At 36.8% G+C, this 13,684-nt stretch overlaps 1 protein-coding gene across 3 annotated transcripts in view; it reads left to right on the top strand.

Moving 5' to 3' along the window:
- Positions 1 to 3,532: 3,532 nt before the first annotated feature.
- ZBBX (zinc finger B-box domain containing) overlaps positions 3,533 to 13,684 on the top strand; it is a 112,952-nt gene continuing 102,800 nt past the window's right edge. The window contains exons 1-2 of one of the 3 annotated variants that reach the window (XM_051983124.1): positions 3,533 to 3,630; positions 12,754 to 12,887. In XM_051983124.1, the coding sequence (XP_051839084.1) occupies positions 12,820 to 12,887 (68 nt within the window). In that variant the 5' untranslated portion in view covers positions 3,533 to 3,630; positions 12,754 to 12,819. Of the gene's footprint in view, positions 3,631 to 3,672; positions 3,746 to 12,753; positions 12,888 to 13,684 lie in introns of those variants that run through there. The other 2 variants (XM_051983125.1, XM_051983126.1) reach the window with 2 other exon arrangements.

Below are 13,684 nucleotides of genomic sequence, written 5' to 3'. Positions count from 1 at the left end.
AGGTTTTTGGTGCTCCACACATATGGGAGGACAAGCTCATCTTCGCTTTTTTCCTCTGTACATAGATCCCTACATGACTGAAAACTCATGGCTTTTCAATTTAGTTGTCTCTCTTTGGATCATCATTTATTCATATTCATAACTCCCTCCGTTCCCCCCCCCGCCCCACCCCAACAATATATTTCAATGCCAAACCAAACCGGATAAACCATCACTTCAGAACGAAAGAGAATAAAGGAAATATAAATAGCAAGGCAAATGAGAAATTTAATTAAGCAGTCAATGGCATTCTGGACCAATACCAAATAATTGGTCCTCCACCTCACATCCTTCCAGCAGAGCATTGGTTGAGTTGGATTTTCCAACTCACCTATTCATCCCCTAATGCAGATCACTCCTGGTCCTCAAATGTCACAAAAGATTCTACTAACCTAATTGACTTTTTTTGGAACCATGCACAACAATCTAGTGACTGTTAACTTCTCTTAGCAAGGAAATTTTTTCTCACTGAGAACATTTCTGCTGCTTTCTGAGCTTCTCAACTCTGTTGACTCTCCCAAAGATTTCTATAGTGATCTCTTAAATTTCTTTGCTTGAAAGCTTTCTCATCCAAACAAACTCTGTATCTAGTAACACCTTCATTCTGTAGGTTAATTCTATAGGTTAATGTATAGACTTATGGAACACTTAGTAAATAAAATCCTCCATCCCCTTCTTCCCCCCTAATGATTTCTTGGTCTGAAGCATACATAAAAATTTATAAAGTGATAATAATAACATCTAAAATTGTTATGTGGATAACATGAAATAAGATTTGTAAAGGCGTTTGAAAACCTTAATGCGCTGCTTCTTATTGTTGTTGTTATTATTTTTATTAATGACACAATTTTCATTAAGATTATCTCCTTCCAGCTTTATGTGAATTAGAAAAAAACACTCTTATATCACAGTTTAGGATACATTTGCTAGAAACTAAATTTACTAGAATAGAAAGGTAATAAAAAGACAATATTGAGAACTTTTAACTGATTCCCTATTGCTGGTAATGCTATTTCAATGCTCACCTCAGTTTATTACTACCTTTTCCATGGAGAATGCCAGTCAGCTGGAGACCTAATGTTTTAGTGTGATCTGAATTCATGTTCTTTCACATTCTCATTTTTCAATATTCTGAATTAAATTGGCATAGATTCTTTTTGGAGGGAAATGCTCCCTGTGTCCTGCAGCCAACTAAAAAGGGAAGCTAATAAATCTCATCCAAATATATTCCAGTTCTTATGATCAAGTAACTCATGAATTGATACTGTCAGCTTGGTCTTTGTTACATCTAAGATGAAATGGAATTTTCCATCCAGGTAAGCATAATGCCACGTGGGTCAAGAATGCTTTGGCTTCTTGCTCTAATCCATGTATTCCCAGGAAAATGATGAAAGTAGAAAGCAGGGAATTCCCTTCCCAGTGGGCAAATGACCTATCTGTGATCTTTCTCCAGAATTCCTGTCTGGACATTCTGGCATATGGCATGATTATGATTGTTCCCACTGTAGTGCCACCAAGAAGTTCTTCCCTTGGATTTTTAATTCATTTATTCAACTAAATACCACAACATTTCCATTATGTAGGATCATTGCTCTAGAATTGAAAGGGTCCTCAATCTAGTCCTTCTTCAATGTCCTCCTTCTACAGATGAGGTACATAAGGCCAGAAAAGTCAAAACAGTTGCCTAAAATAACAAATAGGACCCTCCCTAGTTCCAAATTATTCTTTCCAAGTCCTTTTTTCTGATCGTTGCAATGAGCTGTTCTAGTTGGAAACCAGGAATATGAGGATGGAGGCTGCCTAAGCATGGATTATATTAGTATAACACCAATAAATCATCTAGGCCTTATAGGATACTTGGATCGTAACAATCTGGAGAGAGGGGAAGTGGAAGATTTGTTCATTTTCTTTTAAAGGTAAAGCAACTGAGTCCTCAAAGCACTGAATTACCTCCTTAGGTTCACACAGCTAGAAAGAATAAGAGTTGTCTTTTCCTGCCAACTCCATCATACCTGGCTGATTTATTTTCCTATTTTTAATGAGGGAAAAATGCAAATACAAATGCATTACATGATGTGGATTATCATAGCATCTCAAAAATCAGAAAAAAATCAAGTTTAATGTAATTTAACTCCCAAGTTCACAGAAAACAAATAAACACAAAACAGTTATTTGAATAAGGAGTGCTAGGTAACCCTTGTGATTTTTGTGGTTAGGGAGACTGTGTTTGATGAATTGCTTCCCCTTGAGAGTTCTGAGTTGTGCTAGGTTAAATCAAGTGGGTGGGTGCACTTAATAGGGTACCAGTGTGGTGAGCCTTTGAACTGAAGCAAGATATGGATGACATCAAGCTGCCTAAAGATAGGTGAGCTAGGACAGATAACAAACATAGCCAAAGTTCTCTTTATGCTAAGTGATGATGTTCTCCTGTGAATGGGGGGAGCCAGTGTTGTGCCAATTGTTAAATTTTCAGTGTGAGCATTTACTAGGAAATTGACAGTAGCTGCAAATGAAGGCTTGATTTCTTGTTTTGTGGATTGTCTAGATTGAAGAAAACAATAGAGAAAATGTTAATAATGAAAATTAAATTTAAGAGTATGTTATGGAGTTTTTTAGGGAAGAGATTGTTTATCAACAGACTCCAGTAACAGGAAGACTGTCAAAAAAAAAAAAAAAAGAAAGAAAGAAAGAAAGAAAGTTATCTGAAAAAACAACATATGCATCATCTTAACTGTCCTTAAGGAATTGATTATGCCTCTGTAGACAGTATGTTATTTTCTGGGATTGTTGTTTTATCCTCTAACTGCTTTTCACTTTGTCACTAATCATAGGTTTGAGAAAAGGGCTCTATATTTTGTTTCAAAATACTTTCTCATAAGACATCACCGTCATAACAATTTCTGGATCTTGCTCTGTTCCACAGATCTGAGAAACGTTTCTAAATGGAAATGAGATTGTGTTACAAACGGCTTTTCGTGTCTGTTCTCTGGCACATCATTACAATTTATTGGCTCATAACTTGGGTCATCTGTCCACAGTCATTTGTCTGGTGTGGGGTACAATGGATCCAGGGCCCGACTTTCATTCAAATTGGGTCTCATAAACTTAACTGTGTGATCTTGATCAACCGTTTCGCCCTTTTTGCCTCAGTTTCCTCAGTTGTAAAGCGAGCTAATAGCGACCATCTCACAGGGTACTGAGTCTCAGGTGAGATTTACGTTTTATAAACCTTACATCGTTGTAGCAACGCTGGTTGTTGTTATTTATTGAGGATGCGCTCGGCTCTGGAGATGGAAATACAAAGATGATAACTGTACAGTTCCAGTCTTCCCTTTCATTTTTTCTGGACGCCAGGGGGTCACTCCGGACAGAGGCAGCTTCCTCCCCTTACACCTGGGCCGGTTGGAACGCGCCGCCGCGCTATCCCTGAGGTCCAGCTCGGAATGGTACAGTCCGGCAGCGAGGGGTTGCCATGGACACGGCTGGTCGCCAAGTAACCAGGGAGACAAAGGCAGAGGCGCCTTACGGCGCGGGGCGGGGCGGCCCGCCCGCTGCAGGCGGTGCTGACGATGAAGGAGCTGGGGGCCACAGGTGGGTCCGGGGGCCAGGTGGGCCTGTGAGGCGGCCCGCGGGGCTCGGGGCGGGCGATCTGAGCTCGGACATGGCCCGGGAGGCGCGGGGCAGCTGGCCGGCTGGGGTTATAAAGGTGTGTGCGGGCCTAGGGACTGAGGATCGGAGTGGGGCGGGGCTGTTACCTGCCAGGCCCGGCCTTGAGCCAGGTCCCAGCTACCCCTACCTGCAACTGGGGCTGAATCCGGAGGGACAGACGATCACTTGTCCGGGGGGCCAACTTCCCCTCTCTCACCCCCTTCTGCTTTTACAAATGGAGAAATTGTGGCCCCCAGTGAGGTGGTGAAAGGACTTTCCTCCAAGCTGGCACAGAGATAGCAGGATGATACAGGGAAGGGAATCAACTTTAATATAGCATCTTCTATGTACCAGTCGTCGTGCTAAACATTTTTACAAATATCTCTTAATTTTCACACCAACCCTGAGAAATGGGTGAAATGGGTGCCACTAGTATTCCCATTTACCTTTGAGAAAACTGAGGCAAACAGTGACTTGCTTAGGGTCAAACAGCTATGAAGGGTCTGGGACCAGGGCTCCATCCCCTGTGCTGCTTCACACATCAGAAACCATCATCGATTCCAGTCCTAGTTCACACCACTGATAGAGGATAACTGAAAGATCATTAAATAAAGGGCCATCTGGTTCAGCCTCTTCCTTTTTACACTTAAGGAAACTGAATCCCAAAGAGGTGAAGAGATATCTTGGGGTCCCACAGTTATCTGGGTCACAGAACAGTTGACTTCCAGTCTATCCCTTAACTTTTCTAGATAAAGAAACTCAGCCTTGGAGTGTGTGTGAAGGGGTTTGCCCCAACTAGGTGGCTCCTGGAAGGATCATAGATTAGGGGTCAGCTAATCCATCTCTGCCAGGGAGCACTGTGCCCCAAGTATGCAGACAGGAACCCCTCCCCCCCTTAGTCCAAGCATTTTCCTTTACAGCCTAAAGAAGTAACGTTAGTTCTGAAATAAATCAAAATTGTAAGTAAAAAAGGCTTCTTTAATCGAGGTAAAGAGAATCAAGAGTTGGGTTCCCACATATGTCAGCCAAGAAAACTTATAGAAAACTTTTTTTTTTAAAGTTTTTTTTTTTTTTTTTTTGTTTGATTTTACTTTTAAGATGAAAAGGGGGTGGGGATCTCTGGTCAGGAGGCCCAGCTGCTCTTGGCAATTGAGCCAGAAAAACCCACTTTATTTTGATTGTTTTTAACCTTTCATAATTTAATTTGTTCCAAATCTTAATATGGAGGCCAGGGCACTTTAGAATCACTTTTGGTAGTTGTGGCCAGCTCTAGCCAGCTTCTGTTTACAGGATGAACAGAGCAAAGATTCTCTAGGGTGGGGCCACGGCCAACCTGGCTGAGAATCCTTTACCTCTAGAGCTGGAATGCATAAACATTACTAGAGTTACAGGGAGAGGTGTCTCAATATCATAAGGCCATCCTGACACTCAAAAGGGAGTATTATATTTTATATTAACAATATTAAAATTAATTTTCCTGTCAGTAGCTAATATTAACATATAAACATTTACCATTTTCCAGGCAATATTCTAACTACTGGAAATACAAATAGAATCCAAAAGAAACAATTTTTGCTTCCAAAGAGTTTGTAATCTAATGGGGAAAGAATCCAGGGCCCAGTATTCTATCCACTACTCCCCTTAGCTTACCCATCTATATGACATAGGATTAACTTAAATTCAAGTCTTTGTTGTTTTTAGACTCATCCTCTCTCTGCTAACTCAGGCTGACACTTCTAAGAAGTACTTAATAAAAGTCAAACTGAGTTGTAAATCCTCCCCAAATAACTAATGTTTTAAAAAGAGGCCCATTTTTTTCACTATAAAGGTTCACCTAGATGTCACATCATGGGATGGAGGTGACTATAGGTTTTCAAAGACTATAGCTGTGAGTTACAGCAGATCCTGTCAAGCTGGAAATGTTATACATCTGGCCTAGAGTCATGACTAATTTGCTCTCAGGCTGTTGGAGAGCATTTTGTTACTAGTTAAGATCATTTACAAAGGCATAGAGGGGTTGGATTCTGAGATCAGAGAGGAAAGACCCATTCACATGAAACTGCAGATCTGGAAAGGGTTGTAGTAGAAACAATTTGGTATTTCCATTCCTCTCCTACCCATACAAGGTTTTGAATCTTCCAATATCATTATCTCAGTTTGCTCTCCAATAAAGCAACAGGTTAATTGTGAATTAGGAATCTAGGAATAGTAGGGGCATGTTGTGAGCATTTTTATATATTGTTTAGATCATTAAGGCAATGTTGTCATAAGAACTACATTAAGTACTTATATGTAAAGATGGAAGTGCAAAGAGGTATGGTTTCCTTACTTACAAGGGTTTATGGTCTACTTAGGAAGATTGGGCATAACCCATGCAAGTTATTATATAACATTCAAATGAATGGCAAAAGAGTAAACTTTTCAGAAGGAGTAAGGAGTTTGAGGCAGAGAGACATCTTGTCTTAGAGAGAAGAATAGTTTAATTGCAGAGTTGAAACGAGCCACTGAACTATAAATAAAGGCAGAAGTTTATTGAATTAAACAGAGAAAAAAGGAGAAAATATTTCTGAAATACACAAACAAGTGATGAGTAGGGCAAATTTAAGGATAATGGAATAAGTTATTTTGGTTGAAGCATATGGAGATAAGGCTAGAGAAAGGAGGAGATAAGACAGTAGAGGGAATGGTCCCAGAGCCAGTCACAAGAGTATGGATATTAAACTTGATTCTGCAGGAAGTGGGAAACCATTTAAAGACTATGATAAGTGGCCTGATATTTGAAATGTAAAAGCTGCTTAAGCTATTAAAACATTGCTGTAAACCTTAGCAAATAGGACTTTCAAAAATAGAATATATTCTCCTCCAGATTTTCTTATTTGTTATAAATTAAAAAGAAGTGGGATAGAGGAATGAATACTTCCTCAATAGCTTGTTTAAAGGATATGGGTAATCTTTGTAAAGACAGAGGATACAATTTATTGGATTATATGAGCATAGAATTTGGAGATGGAAAGGACTTTTTGAAAATTTGCCATTTTCTCCACAGGTAAAGAAATATATATATGTATATATATATATATAAATTTTTTAATAAAAGGATCGATATTTATATTTAGAGACCAATTTTTGTATTGGGGAAATTATCATTATTGCTAAAGTAGCTTCATATGCAAATTGTATATAATATACCATATTATATGTAATATATATATAATAATAATACCTGGATATAATAATACCATAATAATCTATGGCTTTGTGCAATTAACACAAGATAGGATAATAACTAGATCAGTGATTTCAGAGGTAGAAGGAATTCTTGGATGTAAAATGTCTCAATACCTTCTCTAGTCCTAGTGGCTTTGCCCTGATTCTCACATCCAGTATGATTCAGAGGAAGTACTTGAAGCCAGATATTTCAGGCTCCCAAATCAGCCTTCTATGCTTATATTACACTGGGGGGAGGCAATGAAAAATGTAGTTTGAATTTATGGTGGATGGAGGGCTGGATCAGAAGTATAACCAGGAATGAAGATGAAGGATGGCCAGTCTATACCCCTCCCCAAAATGGAGGACCCAGAAGGAAGTGAGCTGCAGTAGAAGGGGCCAACACAGAATAATGGTCCAGGATGAGAAGGCTTCAGAAGATGGCTGGGGAACGGAATGCAAAGATGAAGCCTATGCAGAGGTCCACAGCACCTGAGTTCAAAGCTTACTTCTGGTACCATTTGGATGAAGTGGGTCCAGTCACTTAACCTTTGTAGGCTTCTCTTTTCTCATTTGTAAGAGAAAGAGATGTTAGACACACAGGCTGCATGGAGCAGTTGTTGAGGGTAATCCAAACTAGATTAAGATCTAATTGGAAATCATTTAACAAAATAAATAAAAATATCAAACATAGATGATATGATATTTTCAAATAAGGTCAACCTGAAGCTTCTCAGGGATTCTTACAGATGAGTGATTCCCTATCTTTTTTTAAAATTAATTTTTTTTGTGTGGTTCCCATTTCTGAGTTTCATACACTAGCTCAACATGGCCTCTGAGGTCCTCCCAGCTGTAAAATTATATAAATATATAATATAGTAATAAATATATTATATAGAAATACAATATAAAGCCAATTTTGAAGAACTATTAAGGTGAAATTTCATAAGATTAAAATTTTAAACTGAATTTAGTTTAGCACCCACCCCCCCAAACAACAATAGCAACAACAAAACAACAAACTCAGAACACCTTCATTTTATTGTGATGACTTGTATTAGAAATTATTGAGAGAACCAAATAGCTGGGCAGTGGTTACTTGACTTAAATATATGGCGGAAAAATTCTTATTTTTAATGGATTCTAAAATGGTCTACATTTTAAAAAATACTCAGCCTTTAAAATGAATCCTCCCCAACTTTCCATTTCTAAACTTTAATGTATTTGAATAAAATACTTTTATTATCCTCCTTTTCTCCTGAGGTATTCCAAAAAGATTATAGATATTAGGGACAAAGGCAGAGTGACGACTTGTGACAATATGTATTCTGATCTGTCCTGATGTCTAACTCCTCACGCTTCCTTATTTTTCTGGCCTTATTCCATTGAATGCTTCTAGTCTATTTCCTCAAACTAGGAATATATATTGTGGAATCAAGCCAGTCTACAATAGGTCATATTTCAGCATCTTATAATTTAATAAATACTGTGCCTGGAAAAGTTATAACATGCTCAAAAGACTTCATTTTCCATCCACTGTCATCATACATCTTAGCATGTATGCATTCCTGATTTTTTTTTTTTGACTTGAACTAAAAATTTGTGGTTTAGTCTTATTCTATTAATTAAATATTTTGCCTAGGGATTGGTAATTTTTTTTTTTTTTTTACCATATTCACATTGCTGTAGTCATGGTATCTCAACAAAGATGTCTTGTGGCTTTAAGAAAAACACTCAGGAGAGCTGGACTCCTATCTATATGCAATCTTCTAGTCTTAATTATCTCTCTCTTTTTCCCCCATGGGAAAAAAAAAAAAAAAGCTTTGTTCTGTTATATGATGGAATCTTAATTGAAGGGAACCTTCAGTTACTACATGTGTAAAATAAAATGCATAAAATAATTTGGTTAATTTGTATATAAAACAATAATTATAAATGTGGAGGAGATCAGTATTTAGGAATTTATGTGTTTTCCTTTTTTTTTCCCCAAAGAAAGCAAATTCAACCAGCTATTTGCAAAATATGTTATCCATATTATTTGCATATGTATCTATGTGAAGAGCAGTGGTCATTAAGACTGGACAGTCTTTCTGCCCATCAAGGACCTTTTCATTCCATTTTTGCTAATGCAATGATAACATTATTATGATCATAACCAAAGAACCTATTAAAATAACAGGTCTTGGAGCCACACTGAATTGCCATCAGTGTGTGTTAGATAGACTATTTTGGGTTTTTCATTTAATACCTTGGGGAAAAAAAAGTAATTTTCTAAATATGGCCTTATTAATCTCAAAGAACTGTCACATTTTCCAAATCATTCAGTCAATGTGAAAACTAGGGTTTGTCAAACATAATCAATTCATATACACAGTAGGTACTTTATAAATATTTACTGCACTGAATTGACCCAAGTTGAATCGAGTGAATGTCTTCTTCTAGGGTTATCTTCCTTACCCCCAGATCATTGAAGTTTATTTTCTCAAGGGAACCAAGTTGGGCTTGAATTCTCTCAGAAAAGAGAAAGATTGCTCAGCTTTCCCTGCAGATCTTTAGAAAAACAAATTTTCTGACTACTCATTTCACTGGCAGCTGCCCTTTCTTAACTCTACTTCCTGGCTTCCCTAGTCCATCAGACAAAAAGCTAACATTTATTAAGTATTTACTATGTACTAGGCACTGTGCTAAACATTCATAATACAAAGAGAGAACTGACCAACCACCCAACAATCACCACCACCAGCAACAAAACCAGTCTCTCTTCTCAAGGAAGTCAGGCAGCTGGAAAAGGACACAGGAAAACAATATCTAAACATGGGATAAAATGGGGAAACAAAGATTAAGGAGGTCTGGGAAAGGTCTTAGCTGAAACTTGAAGGAAACCAGGGATATTGAGGTGGATATGAGGAAAGGAGGTTTTCTAAGTATGGAGTAAAAATGGTTGTCAAGAGTAACCTGTAAGAGGTGTCACTGTATCATCATCTTAGTAGGGCTTTAGGAACCAATCAGGTTAAAAGCCAAATAGTGAATTTTATATTTGATCTTAGAATAGAGAGAGCCATTCAAATTTATTGAAGAGGAGGCCATATGGTTCAGATCTATGTTTTAGAAAGCTAGATTTGATGTCTTCGTAGACGATAGATTAAAGGAGGGAAGAGATTTGAGAGAGGGAGACCAATCAGCAAGTTAAGACAGCAGTTCAGCTGTGAAGTGCTGAAGGCCTATGCTGGGGAAATTGCCGTCAGAGGAAAGAAATCTATCTATACACATACATATATTCACATATGTATATATTTCTCTATATAAAACAAACACATTCATATCTATATATGAGTGTCAGTGTATATAGATATATAAATATGTATATGTGTAAATCTATCTATATGTATATGTATGTATGTGTATATGGAGAGAGAGTAAGATAGTAAAAAGGTAGAATGTGATCTCTCTATTCTACATGTTTACTTTCCATTTACTCTTTGCATTTCTTGTATTTTTCTCATTACTTATATACTCTCTATCCCACTAGAAGAGAATGCACTGAAGGTAGAAAATCTTTGCCTTTCCTCTTATTCCCCGATATTTACCACAGTGTCTGACATGAGTTGCTGTAGTCTTGGTATCTCAACAAAGATGTCTTTTGGCTTTAAGAAAATCACTCAGGAGAGCAAGACTACTATATGCAGTCTTCTAGTCTTAATTACCTCCCTCTCCCCTCCCAAAAAAAAAAAAAAAAAGCTTTGTGCTGTTATATGATAGAATATTAATCGACATTGGTCAGATCTGACTCTTTGTGAACCGCTTTGGGGTTTTCCTATCAAAGACTGCTGTGGTTTGCCATGTCTTTCTGCAACCCATTTTACAGGTAAGACATGTTAAGAGCTTAACAACAACCTGAGAAATGACTGATGTCATTTCATTGCTTGGGAACTCTGAGCCCCATGCCTAGAGGGGGCTCCCTCATTACCTTTACCTCATTGGTTTTCTCTCTTCAGGATACTATTCAAAAGGTAATGATAAATGTTGGAAGGGATGTGGTAAAACTGGGACACTAATGCATTGTTGGTACAGTTGTGAAATGATCCAGCCATTCTGGAGAGCAATTTCAAAGTATGCCCCAAAGGCTATAAAACTGTTCCCTTTTATCAACTGTACTACTACTGGGTCTGTATTCCAAGGAAATCATAAAAAGAGGGAAAAGGACCCAAATGTACAAAAATGTTTGTAATGACTCTTTTTTGTGGTGACAAAGAATTAGAAAGTGAGTAGATGTCCATCAATTGGGGAATGGTTAAACAAATTGTAGTATATGAAAGAAATGGAATATTATTATTGTTCCATAAACAATGGACAAGCTGATTTTAGAAAGATCTGGAAAGATTTATACAAATAGATGCTGAATGAAACAAGTACAACTAGGAATTTAGTGTACACAGTAATGGCAAGATTGTGCAATGATTGACTCTAAAAGACTTATTTTTTTCTCAGTAGTTCAGTGATCCAAGGCAATCCCAATAAATTTTGGACAAAAAAATGTCATCTGCCTCTAGAGAGAGAACCATGGAGAATGAATATAAATCAACACATGCTATGTTCTTTTTTCTTCTTCTTTTCTCTTGTGGTTTTTCCCTTTTGTTCTGATTTTTATCTTCCAACATGATTTATAAAGAAATGTGTTTTTTTAAAAAAAATAATGTACATGTGTAATCAGACAAATAAAACAATAAAAATAATAATAGGAAAATATTCAAGTATAGCTTTCTGTATAGCTTTCTACCCAGAACTCTTCCTGTTCCCACCAACTGTTTGTACCTACTGGGCCCTTTGCCTTCACATTTTAATATTTCCCCATGATTTTTCCCATATATATTAATATTTAAATTTTCTTCCTTGATAGAACATAAGGGCCTTTGGAGCAGTGATTTTTTTTCCCCATATTTCACTTAGTATCATGCCTGGCACATAGTAGAAGTTTAATAAATATTTGTTTACAGATTTAGGGATGAGATGATGAATCCCTAGAGGATCAAACAAAATTAAGAGGGGATGAAATCTCTCTCAATGGGAGGAAACTCTAAACTGATCCAATAAAGGAACTTTGAAATTTTATGTTTGAAAGGTTATAGATTCTAAAAGAATACTGATATTTGGGTCAGGGGATTCAGACTACTAATCTTATCGTCAATATTTTTAGGCATTTAGGTAAGTCACTGCCTTTCTTCTCCAGTTTCCTTATCTGCAAAATGGGTTCAAATATCGATAGTAAATCATACTTGAATAACTTTCATTTAGTATTGTTCTAAAGGAGACTGCTTTGAAAATGTTAAATTATAATTTTAGTCCAGTTCCATCAGCAGTGTCATGGATTATATACTACTTTCATGTAAATATATTGACCAAACTTTTCTCTGCTCCCTTCCCTGACTACATGTTTTGTATTAAAATGGGATGCTATGGGAGCAGCTGGGTGGCGCAGTGGATAGAGCACCAGCTCAGAAGTCTCCAGTATCTGAGTTCAAATGTGGCCTCATTGAACATTTCCTAGCTGTGTGACCCTGGGCAAGTCACTTAATACCAATTGCCTCAGGGGGGAAAAAGATGCTATGATTACTTTTTTCTATGTGTACCTAATGGCATTTTTCTTTTAAAGTGATCTGATATTAAAGGTATGTCCTCTATATGATGATGAGTTTATATAGACTAATATAGAATCTCAGATGTTACATAGAAGAATTTGAGTTGGATCATGTTATCATGAATTTTTTGTTTCCTTTTTAAATTTCTCATTGTATGTGTCATTTTGGCTTGCATTTTATTTTTTTTTTTGGCTAAAACTTATTTGTTCCATTTGATGATCAGGTTATATGGCATAAAAGATTTCACGATTCAAAATACTTTTAAGAAGATATTATTACATCATAAATCATGAACACCAATGATTTTATAGTTCTTCCATGGGGAAAAACTGGAAACTCTGTAAAACTCAAAGCCAAGTAAGTTCATGTGTTCCATTAACTGTAATTGAAATGATTGTGAAAGTTTGGAGATGTCAGAATTTTAAAAGTGTTTAAATATAGCTTTCAAATTTAAATGTATAATGCAGCTCAAATGTTATGCATCCCTAATTCCATTTTTCTCATCCTTCACTTTCTATCCAAGGATTTCAAGATATAAATATAAATGTTTCATACCTAATTCATCTATATTTGAGAAAACTAGCAAGGAAAATGAATAGTATTTGGGCACTAAAATAATTGAAGGAGAAAGTTGGATTTAGACAAGAATGCTTAGCCAATAATCTCAGCTACAGATGAACCAAAGCTACCATGATGGTTTTTATGACTCACGGTAATGCTTTCTCATTCAGACTGTATAAATTACTTTAGGGAGAAATAGAGAATTAGGGAGATCTCTAAAATGTGTGCTACAATGAAAAGACCCTTGAGCCTATAGTTAGTAGAAACAAGTTCAAGTTGCAGTCCTGAAATTGAATACTGGTTTGATAGTGGGCAAATTATTTTACTTCTCCAAGATTTGATTTCCTCATCTGTGAAAAGGGGATAATTCTAGTGTCTATGCCTCTAAGGGAACTATTAATATAAAATATAGATGTGGACTTGATTATTGTATCTAATGAATTTCTAAGAAATAGTTGAAGGTACCTCAGATTCTCATCCATCTCAAAATTCACCTCATCCATACAGGACACTGTCTTCTGAATGAGTCTATACTGTAGGGAAGCCATCAGGAATAAGTTAGCTGGAAGTAAACTGTGCTGAGGTTTGACACT

Source organism: Antechinus flavipes, chromosome 3 (genome assembly GCF_016432865.1).
Source record: "Antechinus flavipes isolate AdamAnt ecotype Samford, QLD, Australia chromosome 3, AdamAnt_v2, whole genome shotgun sequence".
NCBI lineage: Eukaryota > Metazoa > Chordata > Mammalia > Dasyuromorphia > Dasyuridae > Antechinus > Antechinus flavipes.
The sequence above is the reverse complement of the archived record's forward strand: the minus strand, read 5'-3'. Positions and strand labels throughout refer to the sequence as shown.